The sequence below is a fragment of the Drosophila gunungcola genome, unplaced genomic scaffold (genome assembly GCF_025200985.1).
Source record: "Drosophila gunungcola strain Sukarami unplaced genomic scaffold, Dgunungcola_SK_2 000001F, whole genome shotgun sequence".
NCBI classification, from domain to species: Eukaryota; Metazoa; Arthropoda; class Insecta; order Diptera; family Drosophilidae; genus Drosophila; species Drosophila gunungcola.
The window spans coordinates 4906287-4924932 of NW_026453197.1; the positions used below are offsets into that span (position 1 = coordinate 4906287).

An 18646-nucleotide genomic window follows, 5' to 3' on the forward strand; every position below is an offset into this window, starting at 1 on the left:
GTTGCTTAATTTTATTAGTTTTTGGCTTCATCTGTGCTTGATTTTATTGCATGCCGAAATTTTTCGGACAGCACTATGTGCTGGACCATTTTCTTTCTAAATCGACTTTAGAGTTGTGCAATCACGACCCGAAACAATGTCAATGCAGTCCGAGACAGGAGACAATTAATTTTTAATGCAAGTCGCTCGACAGATCAGCAGCAGAGCCGGAAACAAACAAAAACGGCATCGTCGGGGGCAAGTGGCTCTGCTAATTGCACTCATTCACACGGCAAGCGACAACAAAGGCGGTCTGAAGAGGCATTCCCAGCAGCAGCGACAACAACTGTGGCAAGATTGCAAGTTGCAACAACATCGACGGCCAGTCGAGGGGAAAAAGCGTCTCCTTGACGCTCGGAAACGGAAGCGTTAGTTGCAAGGATATGTTGCACTGGCGCACAATAGTTGGGGATACAGTGGGGCGAAACGGGTATTTGAGTTAACACGAAGCAGTTTATTTCACGCTTACATTGCAAGCAACAAGATGTTTTCCTTTTGGAACTAAAAATAAAATTATTATGAACAAAAAGATAATTAAAAAAATTCAAAATCTAAAAGCAAGATTTTTGATTAAATACACTGAGATCTTTTACAAAATTAAATTTTTACATATGTGCATTTTTGGTGTATCACAGTGTTATTGATGGTAAATATATATTTGGCAGTTACAGACCTTTTCTTTTGATTTCCTACTTGAACTAGTTCCATTCGAAACCAAATTATTTTCTACAATGAAAGCAAAATCTACTAGCTAAAGATCATAAAAGCAAGACAAAAGATTTCTTTGCCATCTTTTAAAATTTAGTAATTTGTATTTCCAGAATTGGTCCTCGTCTCTGCTTCCAGAATCAGCGATTTGTGCCACTGTGCAGCATGCATGCATGCTGCTACTGTGTGCCCTGCAATTACGTGCCATTGTGGCGGACCATTGTTAGTGCACTGCAGATGGCAAATAGTCGCATCCCGACTCCCATCAGAGTCCGGCATTTACGGCGCACAACTCCAGTGTCATTGCCTATTTCCGGCGTAATTGTTATGCCAATTTTTAAGGGCCATCCAGTGTGTGAAATTAAATGAGAATCAAATAAAGCCGGGGACCCCGAAAAGAAACACATAAATGCGGTTAAATTTGCAGCGTTAAATGTTAACAGTCGATTTTCCAATGCACACAGCAGACACATAAAAATATCAGCGCAGCGCAGCTCGTATCTGCGTGCTCATTTCTTATCTATAGCTGTAGGACTTGTAAAACCCAGAACCCTTCCCTCGGGAAATCCCCTTCATCTCCATCCTTTCAGCCTTTTCAGCTGACATTCCTCGTCATCATCATTCCGGCTTAGACTTTGGGGGGAGTGCAAATTGACAATTTCTGTGAAATTGCACAAATACGAGCCTGTGCTCCAATTTTTTATGGCAAATTACCCAGCCGCATGTGTGGATAGCTAGGGGGGCGTTGGGGCGTGGCTTTGGTGGGACCTCGCTTTGGTAGGAAATTGTCATAAAACCGTTTGGCAGACGCTCGGCTACGGCAGAGTTTTTATGATTGGTTTTTAGGCGGCTTTCCCTCCCGAAAATGAGCCAAGAGAGGCAGAGAGGCAAAAAAAGGGAAAAATAAATAAAATATAAACTGCGTTATGTTTATGCGCCAAAAGAAAAAAGAAAGAAAACGAGGAAAGAAAGCAGAAAAAGCTATCAGGACGCATCAGCCAGCGTATAATTAAACATTACGCAAGGGCAATAAAAAGATGAGACAAAAAGGAGAGGATTTGGCCGCATTTGAATGGTCCTGAAAAGCGGAATATACAGCATATGTATTTACGATAATAGACTGAATGCTGATTAGTGATGGGTTAAAAAGCCACTCATTTTTTATGACCCAATAAAATGCACCTTAAATTACTTTGAATATTTTACATAGGCCTGTTCAATATAACACCCAGCAGCATTTGAAGAAAATCTGTACTGTCGTTATTTCTTTTAGCGCAAACAATCAATATGCAAAACAAATTTATTTCTTTGTGTGCTAGAAAATTTGCCTTTGGCAGCTGTTGTTTTCGTGAAAACTTTTTCTTATATTAAAAGGCATTTAAGCTGCATATAAAAGTACATGCAAGTTATTAAACAACAGGCAAATGGAAGCCAAACTTCGCTGCTTTCATGCTTTTGTTAAGCATTGTTTGGAATATTTTTAGTAATAATTTATTCAAAATAAAAAATGTCCCCTCCGGTATTTGTTTTCGATAGCCAAAACGGTCCGAAATATTTCCGAAACTCTAAAAACAATTAAAAAGTTTGTGCAGTGCTATGATTTCCCCTCGCCAGTCACCTTAAGGTCGAAATGAACTTTCCGGGCAGCAGCTGCTGTTGGCCAAGAAACGGCAACATTAGGGCACATATATAGTGGCCATAGTATCAACATAATGATAAACATAATATGCCGCTGAGTGCCTGGAAGTATGCTTAATTCTGTGCAACTTTAGTGCCTTTAAGTTGCGGGCGCAGGGCGTGAGAAAAGGGAAAATCCCCTTAAGTGTGCGCTGGACGCCATGGAAACTCGGAAAACTTTCCTCCTTTTTTCGCCCCCCTGCAAATCCGGTACCCCGCCCTAAGTGCACATGCCACAAACAACCTAAGCTGCTAGGCAAATGTACATCGAAATGCGAACTGGCAGCAGGACGAAAGTGCTCAAAGGAATGCCCCGGCTGAGGCGTTTATTTGCGTTTATAATGTGTGAGCTATTAAAATTTTAGAGGCTGTTAGTGGGGTGCGTTCGTGCGTCTGGCGCTCTTGAATTAAAATTGTTTTAGCAGCAGCATAAAATGAAAATTAGTTGATTTTTTTATGCGCTTCGTGCGGAAAGCGCGAGGCTCTTAAAGCTTTTAGGGCATCAGCAGCTGCTGCTGTTGGGCCCTAAGAAAAAAAATTGTGTATTTTAAGTGTAAATTCTCACAACGCTTGTTTGGCTTACATTCATATTCATATTTGTATTTGTGTTTGTGTTTGTGTTTGTGCCGGCAAGCGTAAAGTGGTAATTAACATAAAACAGCAACGGCAACGCGGTGAGAATACTTAACGACAAGCCGAAGCTGTGATGCCCTCGAAAAAATACGGCAACTAATTGCACCCAGCAAACAGTTCTTAGAACTCCTTGGGACACAAAACACTTAATTTATGCAGCAGAATCACCCACTCTGTCCATGGACTTTATATCTTCCGCATCCCACCCGAATCACCCCCCAATTTCAGCCCGCAGAGCTTAACGAACCCAAAAGTCCCGGCTCTTTTATTTACTTTTATATAAATATTTTTTGCCGTAAGCTATGGCATTTTTTGCACCTCTCGGATTCAGCTGCATCTTATTTTTGATGCATATTTTATTTTGCCATTGCATGCGTAATTTTATTTGCCGCCACGCCCCCTGCGCCCATCTCTCCACGGTGCTGTTGCTGCGGCTAGTTGCGGCCTGGTAATTCGTAGCGAAGGTATAAGTTTTATGACCATTGCCGCGATTTCGGTTGCTTTTGCCAGTGCTGCTGGCTTAGCCGATTTACAGCTAAATTGAATGTATTATTTTAGCATCTAATAGCAAGTTACAGATTTTATTAATAATTAATTTAATATTTGTTTAGTGCTTTAAAAGGCAATTTCTCAATGTCATGTTAAGTTTTGCATCTGCTGTTTCGGAAAAGTATGCTAACTAATTATCACTTTAGACTTAATTTCACCCGAAACTCTTATCTATATGTTATAATAAATATTTTATGTTCGGCAAAAGGAAAATGACCAATTCGTGTGAAAACCAAACCCTCTAAATATTTGTCGTTGAAATAGGAACATTTTTATTACATAGCGTGTTTGTGTTTTCATAGAATTGGACTTAATTTGAACTTCGTCTTACACTGAGAAATCGGCCCTAATGATTTCATATTTAAAGTAATTAATAAAAAAAATAGTTTATTTTATTACGATTACTGGCAAAATATAAATTTTAAATGCTTAGGAACTAAAGTTGCCCTTTGTATTCATTTGAGGAGATTCACTTACTTAATGATTTGGCCAATATATTCAATAGGCAATACTATATGAGAATGCCGATTTTCTAGCTAGTTTTTGGTTAGCTGGACTTTGACATCACAGGCTGTGTGGCTGCTGCTTGGGCACCTTTGGTAGGTTGTAAAAAATGTATGCATTGTACAACAAAATGCTGCTTGTTGTCGCCACTGTGGCTGCACCTGGGCGGACTGTTGTCGTCGTCTCGCTGCCAGAATATGCACGGCAATGTGCCAAATTAAGTGCTCTGCCTGCCAAAAGGGAGCAGGGAAAAACACGAGAAAAACGGATCTCGACGGGACGAGGGCCTGGGCCCTGGGACGTCGCTTTAGTTGTGATGTAAATTTTAATTTTCACATGTTATGACATGTTCGCAGAGCCCCATTGAAGTTTTCCCACGACTGCAAGACCATGTCAGAGTGCCGCTTTAAAGGGAACGCAGAAAATTTAAGGAGACTATATTAAATTCTTCTGGCCAATTTTGGTAATGCAATTTGTAGGCCATTTAGAAGAAGTAGTTTGGTGTTTCTGCCTGATTTCGCGGTGCCAATGGAAACTAGCAAACGCTTGGAAAATTGCCATTTTACACAGCTGTTGATAAGTTTTTAATTGGGCTTAGGCTCATTAAGTGGCCTAGGCGGTAATTCTCTGCGGCTTAAATCGCATTTAGAATGACAAAGAACAATCACACTTGAGCGGCAAATACTTGTGGCGCCCTAACAAATAAACAAGGCATATAAGTTAAATTAAGGATTTTTTATAAACTTTTTTTTTATCTAACTTAAATCTTCGAAAAATGTTAAAACGTTAACAAGGAAAATAAGCATTATAACAGTCAGTTTAAATGCCAAAGCTAGCAGATCGCATGACGCTACAAACACAGCCTTCCAAATTACACATTTAATAATCAAGCATACGCCACGTTGTACATGCCCTTGCAAAAAATAACTTGTAAGCTCCGATAAAGTTGTTTCTTGCACACAAATTATTCGCACCGATTGCCTGCACAATCAGAGGCATCAATATTTCAAAGGGATTTCACAGCAACCCGATATCGCAATCAATTTCTTATGAAATTTTCATTTGCTCGTGAGTGAAAGGTCAATTTGGTGTAAATGCCTATTGATTTTTTCGATCGGGCCAACGAAATGAAATTGAAATTATTTCCAATGACAGCAGTTTAGCAGACGTGTCAACGCGGGGCCTGCCAGAACATGTGAAATGTAAAAAGTATAATAAATATTTATCTAGCCCGAAAAATTCCGGCAATAGCAGTAGCAATAGCCGTAGCAGGAGTTGAACAAATCTCTCAAAATGCCCAAGGCTGCTACGCTCATGTCATCTTATTAAATCACACAAGATAGAAAAAGTTTCAGGCCAGCATGGAGGTGGCTTGGCAGAGGTTCAACTGCCTCTTGGTCTCGTCTGTCAAATCATTTCGTGATAAGGATATATCAAATGTGCACACTCCACTCGCACAAATGCGAGCCAGGATTTTCCATCTCGTGTCCGTCCGTGTCTGCTTCATAACTGACAAATGAAAATGTCAAAAAATGTTTGCTGACAAGCCAACCAAATGAGAAAGAACATTTTCCATTTATCTTTGGGCAGAGAGACCTTTCCGAAATTTAATTGAAACTCGATTCGGCCTAAACTAACCGCAAAGAGCAGGAAAAAATAACTATTAAATTGTTAAACTAGGCAAAAACCAATGAAAATATCGACATTGGTCTAAAGAAAAATCTAAATATTCGGCATTTAGTTTTTCAGTAATTTGTGTGTGCTGTATATCTTTTAGGTAATATCACTCGCATTACATTTTCCTAATTAACAGACTGCCATTGTGTGTAAGCCAGAGTCTTAAGCATCCCCACCTGACCGGTGTATCATTACAATCTGTAAGCACCATACATTTGAGGAAAAGCCAAAAGCAGATGCGGCAGCATTAGGCCATAGAAAGTCGCCGGTCATGATTAATGTTCGGTTATTAATAATGTCGTCCTGCCGGTCGAAAAACAGAAAACAGAGAACAGAAGACAGACTTCAGGTGCCTGCCAAATCAAGTCAATTTGCTGGTAGCCGAGTATCCATTACGGATTTGCATTGGCGCCAGACTGCCAACTGCCAACAGCCAACTGAAATTCGAGTCGGTCTGTAATTTTTGGCGTGAGAGAAGTGGCAGCTAATGAAGCGCCGGAATCTTTTCAGATCCGCCTTTGTTTTCGACCAACTCATCTTGCGTTTCCCCGAACAGGGAGCCCAAATCTGGGGCTTTGTTTTATGTTGTACTTACAATTTCTCGGTGCGCACAATAAACCTGCATTTAAGTTAATTTTCCTGTAATTTATCTGTTATTTAACTAAGGCAGCCAGCCGCCTCAGCCAACGTGCAATATGTTACATGATTTATATCTGACATTTTCAATTGTTTATTGCTCCTGCTTCGTTTCCTGCTCTGCTTCGCTCTGCCTTTTGTTTTTCACTTAGATTAATTTTGACAAATATAAATGTCAGCCTGGCAGCCCAGGGCAATTTAATGAACTGCCCTCATAAAAATATGAATAATAAGCAAATAATAGCGGGGACACGGTGGAAAAATAATGATGCGTCTTAATGGGGCCGGCAAATGATTGGGATTATATCAACAAAGCGACCAATCCATTTCCATCCAATTAAAGTCGCACAATGCCCACTCAATTGGTACTTTCGCTGTGTCAATGCTGCGAGTGCGATTTACATTTCATTTCATCCAGCCCGGATATGTATTTACATAACTGCGATATCGATTCGGGCAAAAGAGTGCAATAATTAGCTTGTTGTGGCCCTTGATTCACTTGCGAGCTGAAATTGAACCGATTCAATCCGATTCCGATTTATTATGCAAGAAAACAAACACTTGAATAATTGAGAGGCCTCGTTGAAATGCAGCCTGCGAAAACTATTAAAAATAAATCAGCCAGCTCAGAGACTGAAACTGCCAGAGAGCTTATTATTGGTAATATTTTACCTCGACCGCGTTTTATTTATGTGCCAATGTCACACAGATAATTTATTTGTCTGTTAATCGCACGCGAGGTAAATTTGCTGGACTCTAATCACGGAATACGTAAATTTGTAAGGATTAAAATTTAAAGTTTGAATGCTATATTTTTGTTAGTTCTATCGCATTTTATAATGTCGAAATGCCGATGGGTCGCAACATTTTAATTAATTTTTCAGATACATTAAGATAATAAATGATTTATGGAAAAGCGGACATTGGTTTTACAAATTTAGTATTTATGTTTGGTTGGTCATTTAAAATTCCAAATTAAATAATGTATAGTTGAAAATGTTTACTAAAGGCTTTCCAATAACTTACATTTTCAATTCAAGCGCATTTAGTTTCGAAATGTCATGCAATAAATTTAATTTTTTTTGTATGCCATACATCACCTAACTAAATATTATTACTATTATTATGTAAGGCAGATAAAGTTTAAGGCACTGTTTTTGTTCGTTATAAGAGTATTAAATAATTAAGTACCGCTTTGATATAATTTTAAATGGTTTCGGAACCTCTCACTAATCCTTTCTTGGTGGCTTTTTTAATTTTCTTGCAGAAGGCGGCATTTAACGACACACAAAACAACTTCGACAAGAACTGGCGGCAAATGCATTACATTATAATTTCATTAAGGACAAAAGGTTTTTTCTGAAACAACGTTGCCACGAGATAAAAAAGGGAGAAAGGAGAGCGGAGAAAGGAGAAAGGAGAGCGGAGAAGGGAGAACGGAGAAAGTGAGAAAGCCGCAAGAGGCGACAATAGCCCCCGAGCCCATTGGCATTGCCTACTTGTGGGCGCTGTCAAGCGAAAATCAAGAGCCAGGCATTTTTATGAAATTAATACAAAGGCGGCTGAAGGAGTAGAAGTGGAAGCGGAAGTGGCAGCGGCAGCGGTAGCGGCAGCGGAAGTGACAGTGGCAGCCATGACAAAAGCCCCGGCGACAGGACAATGATGGGCGGCCCTCCGACAGCGATTAAAGTGGGAAAGGCGTTGCTTTTATGGCCCGACACAGCTCGAGTAGACGTGACCGCGTCCGATCGGCTAATAATATTTGCCAGCGCCACAAACTGCGCTGCATAATCTGACATGCAGATGCCAACGTGAGCCAGCTGTCGAAAATCATAACTTGAGCGTTAGAGTTAGAGGAGAGAAAGAAAGATATATAGAGAAGTTCCCAAGCACTAAAAGGCAGTGGCACAATGAGGAGTCTGCAGTTTCTGGTACCCCTTTTGGCAGTCTTGGCCCTGAGTTGGGCCTGTCCGCCCGAGGTGTGTGTGTGCAAGTGGAAGGGCGGCAAGCAGACGGTGGAGTGCGGCGGCCAGCAGCTGGCCAACCTGCCCGAGGGCATGGATCCGGGCACCCAGGTGCTCAACTTCAGCGGCAACGCGCTGCAGGTGCTGCAGTCGGAGCGCTTCCTTCGCATGGACCTGCTCAACCTGCAGAAGATCTACCTGTCGCGCAACCAGCTGATCCGCATCCACGAGAAGGCCTTCCGGGGGCTGACGAACCTGGTGGAGCTGGACCTCAGCGAGAATGCGCTGCAGCATGTGCCCAGCGAGACGTTCCAGGACTACAGCTCTCTGATGCGCCTCTCGCTGAGCGGCAATCCGATACGGGAGCTGAAAACGTCCGCCTTCCGCCATTTGGCCTTCCTCACCACCCTCGAGCTGTCCAACTGCCAGGTGGAGCGCATCGAGAACGAGGCCTTTGTGGGCATGGACAACCTGGAGTGGCTGCGGCTGGACGGCAACCGCATTGGCTTCATCCAGGGGCCGCACATCCTGCCCAAGTCGCTGCACGGTATCAGTCTGCACAGCAACCGCTGGACCTGCGACTGCCGCCTGCTGGACATCCACGCCTGGCTGGTCAACTACAACACGCCGCTGGCGGAGGAGCCCAAGTGCATGGAGCCGGCGCGACTCAAGGGCCAGGTGATCAAGGGGCTGCAGCGCGAGCAGCTGGCCTGCCTGCCCGAGGTGAGTCCGCAGTCCAGCTACACGGAGGTCAGCGAGGGGCGCAACATGTCCATCACCTGCCTGGTGCGGGCCATACCGGAGCCCAAGGTGCTCTGGCTGTTCAACGGTCAGGTGATGAGCAACGACAGCCTGGTGGACAACCTGCACATGTACTACTACATCGACGAGACCATCGGTGGCAGTGGCGCCGAGGAAAAGCGCAGCGAGATCTTCATCTACAATGTAGGTGCCGAGGACAACGGCACCTTCTCGTGCGTCGGACAGAATATAGCGGGCACCACGTTCAGCAACTACACCCTGCGGGTGATCGTCAAGGAGCCGCCGGTCGTCAACGAGGTCTCCTTTCCCAGGGACTACATGAACTACATTGTGGCCAGCAGTGCCGGCGGCGGCATCATCTTCGTGGTGCTGCTCTGCACCATTGTCGTGAAGTGCAAGCGCGTCTCGGAGCCGGCCAAGCAGCGCAAGAAGTGCGACCAGGTGACGAGCATAGCCGGCGGCACGGACTCCTCCGCCGGAAGTGGCCAGGACACGGGCATGGGCATGATGAAGTGCGCCTCCATTCTGAACGATGGCGGAGATAGTTTGAGCGGCAATGCCGGACTCCTCATGGGCGACACACTGACGCCCACCAAGGCGGTGAATGGAGCAGCTGGCGGAGGGGGTGGCATCATCCTAGGGAACCAGATGAAGCAGAACCTGCTGCTCTACGCCACGCCCAATCCCGCCCAGCAGCACCAGCAGCACCAGCAGCAGCAGCAGCTTCAGCTAAATGTTAACCTGATGGGCCCGGGACCGGGCTCACCGCCCCTGCTCCTCAGCAATGGCCATGGCCTGGCGGCGGCCTACTGCTCGCCACCCGCCTCCCTGCGCAACTACCAGGAGAAGAACCCCGACTTGGTCAACGACGCGGAGAGTGTGAAGCACAAGCTCAAGACGGCGGTGAGTCTGGACGGAGCCGGGGAGTACGAGACGCAGAGCGATTGTGGCCAGTACGAGGGCTGCTATCAGCTGGCCGCCGCCCCACATCCGCACCAGGGGCATCAGGGTCACCAGCATCCACATCCGGGCCACCCGCTGATGGGCCGCTTTGCCCAGGCCATGACCACCTTGCCGCGCGGCATGCAACTGAAGCCAGCCCCCCACCAGGTGGACGTGCACCTGAACCCAGTCTGCTTTCTGGGCCAGGATGGATCCTTTGCCTACGACTACAGCAGTGCCCACCTGGTGCAGCAGCCCCCACAGCAACAGCAGCAGGTGCAGCCTGCCACCAACTTCTATCGCACGCTGCCACACAACAGGTTGCACAAGCAGCAGCAATTCCAGGCGGCGGCAGCGGCAGGCCAACACGTGGGTGGTGGCAATCCCACCCTGCGCTACAGCCTTGAGGCGGAGTTCATCCAGAGGGGGCCCACGGTGAGCTACGAGAAGTACCAGATGCCCAATGTCCGCTTCACGGCGGAGGGCTATCCACAGCAGCAACAGCAACAGCAGCAGCAGCAGCAGCAGCAGCAGCAACAGTTGCAGCTGCAGCAGCAACATCAGTTCCCCTCGCCGCCAGAGGGCTACAAGAGCGATCTGGCGGTGATGCCGGCGCCGTTTCAGCAGTGGCCCAGCTGCCTGCCCGGCTACCGCTTTGCCCAGTCGCCCACCGGTCAGCCAGCGGTGGCCACGCCCCCGCCCCCGCCCACAGGGGCCCCACCGCCGGCTGCCAACGTCAGCAGCAGCACATCCACCATCCCCGAGCTGGACGAAAGCGAGGCGAGTTCGCCGCGCGTCGAGGAGGCAGCCTGCTCGACAACATCGCCACCTGGCGGCGGGGAGGAGAACAACCCGGACAGCGGGAAGCTCAAGCAGCTGAATGGTCCGCTGGCCGACAGTCCCGACGAGGGCTACGTGGGCGACGGCCAGGAGACCAGCGACATCTGACCCAGCCAGCAGTCGAGCAGCCAGGACGAAGCGGCCTTAGACGATTCAGTGGCTTTGTAAACGGCCAGGCTGATCAGCACAAACCACTCATAGCCTAGGTTCACTCTTCACATGCTTCCGTCCCCTGATTTCACATACTGTTCCCCTTCTTTCCGCCCCTTCTGTTGGCCTGCCCGCAAAGAAACCGGCAAGCAAACATAAGGCAGACCCAAGTTTAACCCAATAATTGGCAGGAGAGAGCTCGAGTTGCGGGTCCGAAAAGAAGAAGGGCCAGAAAACCAAATAAAAGGCGCAAGGCAACTTTGCACACAGCCGAATGGGAAATACACCAGTTGGGACTTTGATATCTTTTTAAATTTCTATACTTATTTTATTTTCAAAATCAAAGTCCAATAGCTTCTGTTATTAAAAACACTTGTAATTTTGATAGTTACAAATTTAATACCGTGTTTATATAAATTGAGGTTGTTTTTTTTTTTTTTGAAGTTTGCAAGCACCTTTTCAACACTTTTCCGCAGGACTCCTTGCGTTCAGGGTATTTGGCAGCACAATAGGCGGGGACCTAACCTAATAAAGCCGAAAAACAAAGACGCCGCTAAACAAAAGCCTCTTGTCGTTGTTTGTTTCTGTTTGCTGCGTGCTTCGAGTGGCAAGCTGGCAGCATTTTATTTCCGCAGATGTAATTGAAAAACTTTTTCATTTAATATAAAGTTTTCAGCAGCTTCCCCGCAGCACAATGGCCCAGAGAGAAAGAAAGAAAGAAGAAAGCGAATCATGCTGTATGGGGAGGGGGAGGGGGGGTGGTTTTTAGGCTTGAAGAAATCCCAGGCCTACGACTAGACATGTGTGGGTCCCAGTGTTTCTGCCGATTGAGTTGTCGTGCTCTCGCAGGCGTTGTTAGTTGACAATCGACGGAGAAGAGGGAGGGTGGCCCACCGCCCAACCCTTTGCATCCACTTCACAGGGTTCCAAACCGGTGGCTCACTTCAGAGCCAAGTGGCATGTGTTTTCGCCATGGCGACACCTGCTCCTCGCGACACAAAGGACTCTGGAGTCCGGACTCCAAACTCAAGGACCTTTCATAGCAAAGGACCAAGTTGAGAATTCCGGCCGAAAATCGCGAGTGGCATTAAGGGCTTCCCATTTGTAGTGTGCTCTAGTTTATGAAATTTTAATTCGGGCCACATCCGCTCCAGTGTTGTATTTGAATAATTTATTGCATTCAAGCAATCCTTTTTCGCCCATTTGATTCTCCCGCCTTAAGTTTGTTGTATCGAATCGAACAGACGACATGAACACAAGTGTTTCCGGGTAACATTAAAGTAGATATCGTAAATTAGAGCGGCTAGCATTGTAAGAAACTAACTAAATATAGGCTAACCCCAACCGTTTGAGACTTGTATGTAAATGTAGTTATAGAAATCGTTAAAACGGAGCCCAAGCTTGCCCTTTTAACGTGAATGTTCTGTAAGGTGTTCAAGACTTTGTAACATAAATTAAAATGAAATCGAGAGCAGATGAGTTTGCAAAATGCTTGCAAAGTGTTTTGAAGAATGTAAAAAACAAAAAACAAACAAAGAGCAATGGGAAAAATGCATGTGAGGAAGCGAGGACAGAAGCAATCATTTAAGCACAGTATGGAATATTGTAAATTGCATAAATAAATCATTAGACCTAAGAACAATGCAAACACTAACACCTGCAGACACACTCACACACCCTCACACACTCGTACTCGGAATGATTTGTGTATGAAGCAAACGATTAAGTTTTATGTTCACCAAGTGAGTTAGTTGGCAAGATGCACCTAAAGGAATATAGCAGCAGAAACTAAATTAACAAAGCAAAAATACCACACAAAACAATTTTAGCCTAGCAAACTGTTTAAATCTCAGCCCAAAAACACAGACACACTCAACGGTGTATTAAACAAAAGAACTGCCTGCTGGCAAATTAATTTTAAATATTATATGGCATACACTACAATATAAAGAGAATGTTTAGCATTAAGTTAATGGTTAGGCCAGGCAGAACATATACGCATAAATCGAATATAAAGGGCCATAAGCGGTCGCAAAACATTTAACGGATGGCAGAGTGGTATGATGTCTGAAGAAGGACAATGGGAAGACACACAATCTAGTTATAAATTAGTTTTCTAAGTTAAATTAAAATTAAAATGCATAAAGATAATAACAACAGAAGCAAAGTGTAAAAAGGATAAGAGAGAAATTAAACCGAATAAAACGCATTAAACTGAAGAATTTAATAAAAACTAAATTATGCCGCTTTTTATTTAAGCCTTGCACTGCCAACAAAGGGACGCAAACAATTCCAGCGATTGAATATTAAATGGACGGAGCTTGAGCTAGAGCCTTTTCTATTTTCCCAGCTGGAAATGCCTGAAAAACGACGAATGGCGAGCGAAATGCAAATGCGCCACTAAGTAGGCAACGCAAAAAACTCAGGACTTGAAGTGTTGGAACATTGAAAGAAAATTAAGTGAAAGATGAACAGCGATGCTTACAAAATGGAGTGGGGAAAAGTGCAGATAAATACCTTTTCGTTGATTAAAACTATCACGGTTCGTTCGAAAAAATGTTCAAAATACTTGAATCATTGAAAAGCTAAAAGGAATAATAGAAAGACTGCCTGAAAATCAAATTCACCTTATTTCATCCAATTTAAAATTCTTAGAGCATATTTAAGCGTATAAATAATTTAATAAATTCAGCAAGGTAAAATCTAATTATCGTAAGCCAAAGCATCACCGAGACTTGAGCAAAATCTCACCGAAAGGCAAACGCTTTCCGCATATGTAATGACAGCTGCTCATACACAATTTTAGCCGAGCAACAAAGCCGTTGCATCACAAGGTTGTTCGCAGGTCTCAAGATGCGCACATCACGCATACGCAGTGTCTGCCCCAAATGAGCACATCAAAGGGCGGCAAGGTCACAGCCCCCGCTAAAAGCGAAGCTAGCACCGAAGCCCGGACCAAAAAACCCGGACTGAAACCCGGGCACCGACGCATTATTCGTTTCAGTGCGCAATAATGTCATTAAAAGGCGCAACCGGAGAACGCCGAAAGGGAAGCACAACTGGGTCAGTTAATGCAGCCAGTTGTTACCTCGACCTGACATTTATGAGCAGCTGCAGAAGGCTGTAGATAGCTGGCCCCCCAAGCGAAAGACACTTTCCAGCGCCGAGCAATTAAGAGCAGGGTTTAAACCAGCTCCGCACCAGCACCAGCTCCACATGAGTGTCGAAATTTATTGGAAATGCCTTAAGTCCGCACACCCCAGGCGACGTCTAAAGCCGGCAAAAATATGGCCCCGAATGTGGAAGTGGAAGTGAAAGTGGAAGGGGCCTCGTCTTAAGCAGCCACATCGTTGACAGCAACTGAGAGAGAAAAAGCAAAGCCAAGCTGGAATTGTGGTAACGGTATCAAAATCAAAGACTAGCACCCGGCACCGACCAAAAACCAAAGTCAGAGGCGCGCATAATTAATGTAGGCATAAAAACAAGTGACTTGTAAATATTGCCAAGGCAATGCACATGACGCACACACCAGTTCACCCAGTTCACCCAGTTCACCCATATCTCCCAAGTGCCTGGTATCTGTGGGATACGAATATGGTTGTGGGTGTACTTACAAAGTGGCAAGTACGAGCAAGGACTGCGTGGCTGAGGTTTTCAGACAACGCACAGTGGTACAAGTTCAACCTAAGACTATACGATTATTCCAGAAAATTAGTTAAGTTCCCAACATTTTATATTTTGTATTATTAATATTAAATGTTTTTATTTATTCAAGAGAATCATATATTTAATGCACTGGTCACGAAAACATTTCAAATATTAAATTACATTGTTAAATTTATTACTCTGCATATTTATACATATCTTAACCTGTTTATTCATTAAATATTAATTTTTCGTTTAATTTAAATTTACTTATGTATCATTTTATTTTGGTGTCTAAGTATTTCTATTTTGTAGGTGCTCGAAAAAATTTCATTTTTTAATGCGAAGCGATTACAATATATTTGAATTCATTTGGAAATTGGTCCCCTAGAGTTAAAATAAAATCGTAAAAATTAGTAACTTTAAATTAATGTGAAATCCCGCATAAGGTAAGTTATATTGAGTATTAAATATTTTTAATTGATGTAATAATTAAAAGATTCTTGCAAAATGTTTAGATAGCAGAAGGAGACATGCAAGCCCGACCCTTTAAACCGAAGATGTTGTTTTTTTTTACTTCTCTTAAAATTATTATAAGGGGGAGATTAAAGTAGCTAGAAATGTCCCCACTCTTGGGGTATTTTCGCCATAAATACGAACTTCCAGCCCACTGTGCATAGTCTAAGTTTCACTTTGGTGGAATGGCGCCCGAGTGGGCAAGACGCAGAGCCACTTAAAAGCGCACACAAAGCCAGCCTCATATCAGCCGCATAGGAAGTGTGTGTGCGGGTGTGTTTCCTGGTTGTTTATGTGTGCGAAAGATGGCCAAAACCCCTCCTCGTCCTTCTGATTGCTTGGCCGCGTTTATATGGTCTAGTGATTGTGACATTGTAGCTACAATTACAAGCGGAAGTGACGCACATCAACGCACAAATATGGAGGCGTCTATCTTTGCTTTATGTTCGGCTAATGCCCCACTAAAGCTGCGCACAAATTGGGCTTATCGTATGGTTACTCCAGTTCTATTTTATGCCCCAACTCGATGCAGCTGCCTCGCTGCCCTCCCCTCCAAATACTGTGTGAAAAATGTTGACTCAAAGTTTGTGGCATTAGGGCGAGACATCCGCATGCTTGATATCTACATAAGTTGGCTAGTTTGTCTTATAAAGTTATTAACCAAAATTAATGTTTGTTATAAAATTTCCTATGTGGTTCGGAAGTGCTTGTGCATAAAATAAACGATTCAGGCAGTCGATACATGTACGTTTCCTTGTCAGTGTGGCTTGTGACCACAAGAAAGGCAATCAGAGTCCTGCATAAGTAAGGCAACTCGAAATGGCAGGTGATTCATGGAGGACTTTGTTGGTCATTAGGTTGAAAGAGATTAGGCGTTGAGCTGGCCTAATATGCCAATTAAATATTGATGTATATTAATCTTAGACTTTGAACTAAAACTATCAGTGCTCAAAACTTTGCATATAAATTCTCTGCATTTTCAGGCACATTCCCTGCCTCCGAGAAACTTGGCCAATTTCAAATCCCTGGTATCAAATGTGCCGTTGCTTAAAACTTAGTTCATTTATACGCCTCGTTTCGGGTTGAACCATAAAAAGAACGGATCCCGGTCTTTTGTCACACGTTCCTCGTAGAGCTGGAATTAAATATTCACATTCACGCATGCATACACATTAGTTTGCATAACTAATAATGCCGAGCCAACGAAAAATGTACAAAAACTTTCGGTGTCCCGGGCCAAAGTGGACTCTGGTAATATGTCAGACTGCAAAACTCGGCTGACAAACAATGGACAGGACCGAAACGTGCCTGGCCACGAATCGAGCAGCTGCCGAGATGTCTCCAAATTAATTCAAACTCATAAAATATTGACTATAAACAGACTTGGCCAGCTGGCAGCTGGCAGAGATGGCCCGAAGATGATGTGGAACGGCCATTCATCTTGGCAAGCCCTACACGTATTCTCAGGCCGTATCCGCTTGGTATTTGTCTAGTTGTCAATTTTTAATGTGGCTGCTTGACAAATCAATTTTGCTAGACTGCAACAAATGAAACGAACAAAGGACTTCTTGCGAAACTTTCTATTTGCCAGATCCGGCACACAAAGAGCAATGTCAACGTCTTTAGGATAATTTGATTCGGATCTCTCGGCCCTCTCACTATTTTGCCAAATTGATGGAATTTTAAATTTGTTTTGCCAGGCAACGTCCATTGACTGGCAATTAGAATAATTTGGCCAGCTGTTGCTACAACTCTGCTCCTTGGTAGCGATTACACCCGAACATTTGCAAAATCATTTTAATAGTCACACTTTCGACTGACTCGACAAGTAAATAAAAGAGGATTAAATAGTGTGAACTGTTGGATACGAATAATGGATACCTTTAATGTAATAAAGTCAGGTTATATTGTTGGTTTATCTCTATAAAGTTTTTATTTTACCACTCCTAAATTGTATTCATAATAATAAAAACTATTTAACGGAATTTACTTAAGGTATTATGGCATATATTTTGCTCTTTTGCTTTTGTTCGGCATAAATTTAATGAACTAAATTTTGCCAATGCATTTTAGGTCCAAGACTTCCTTCCATGCAAAGTATGCAATATCTTATGCTTATCTTTGGCCAAATAACTACCCAATATTTTCTCTTAACACACACCAACCCTGCCCAATGCCCTCGAACCCTTCGGCAGGGATATTTCGAACATTCTCCAAACACAAATCACCAAATAACCAAACAGGTTTTCTGGTCACATAGATACACTGGCCCACAGAAGTGGTAACGCAAACACGCTCACACGCTCATCATTTCTCCATGCGTATTAAGTGTAATTAACTTGGCCAGAACTTTGGCTGGATCTGGATCTAAGATGGCCCTAAGGCCTGCCTGTTTGCCTGCCCTAAGCTTTGTTTGTTTATTTCCAGCCTTTGTTGTATAATTTAAATGGATTTTGTGGCTATTTTAAAGATAACAATTGCAGCTCTACTAATATCTTGGCCATAATAAGTCTAAACTGGCCATGTGGTTGCCTTGTTTCCGTTCTTTTTTCGAGTAGAAGAGTAGGGGCTGTAATTTATACAACTTCCGGCTGACCCAGTTCTTAACGAAAAGCGCTAAAACGATTTACGGTCTTTGGCTGGCCGAAAGGAGTTTAAGCCATGGTATAACAATTACCTAACACTTGCAATTGAATCTTAATCGCTCTCAGTGGTAAACTAAATATTGTATTTTAAGGTAAAAACACGGCTTCCAAATGCTGTCCCTGATGATCTTACAAGTCTGCCACCTTTGGCGCCCGCATTGACAATTCACAAAAGCTCAACGCTTTGCTGCAGCGAAAAATCAATTTATATGTTAATTTGTAAGCAAAATCCACAACGCCAAGGGAAAGTGTGTAAAAGCTTTTGGCCTCCTGCTTCACCCACTTTTAGGAGCTTCTCCCTTTGCGTTGGCAAACAAAAATATTCACTCACGCAACACCAAAAAAAAAAAATAAATAACAGGAAAAAAACCGAAAAGTTCAACAAAGTGTTGTAGGTGCCAAAACTGACATTTGCCGAGCCAATATCTGTGTATGTTGGTAACAGGATGTGTTGGTGTGGTAAGGGGTGTATAAAGGGAGGAAGAGGCACAAGTTTTAGCAGGCGGCTGTAAGCCATCAGTTGGTAGAACAACATGACAGCCCTGAAAGCCATCACTTTGGGCCAGGATGCACGCTGCCTGCACTTTAAACCAGTAAAAAAGGGAGTAAGGGGCTAACTTTAGGACCATATTGTAAATATTTTCCTTTTATTATCAAGAAAAGCATAAATATCTCTTCAAGTCAATTCACAAATTTATCCCTTATTAATCGGTTATTTTAAACGACTGCCATCTAAACACACTTATTTTTCTAATGGTT

At 43.6% G+C, this 18646-nt stretch overlaps 1 protein-coding gene across 6 annotated transcripts in view; it reads left to right on the forward strand.

Annotated features, from left to right (window-relative positions):
• LOC128261229 (uncharacterized) overlaps window positions 1-13319 on the forward strand; it is a 69077-nt gene extending 55758 nt beyond the window's left edge. For all 6 annotated transcript variants that reach the window (XM_052994809.1, XM_052994808.1, XM_052994810.1 and 3 more), the window contains one exon: window positions 7691-13319. In XM_052994809.1, the coding sequence (XP_052850769.1) occupies window positions 8334-11039 (2706 nt within the window). In that variant the 5' untranslated portion in view covers window positions 7691-8333 and the 3' untranslated portion in view covers window positions 11040-13319. The remainder of the gene's footprint in view (window positions 1-7690) is intronic.
• Window positions 13320-18646: the final 5327 nt, after the last annotated feature.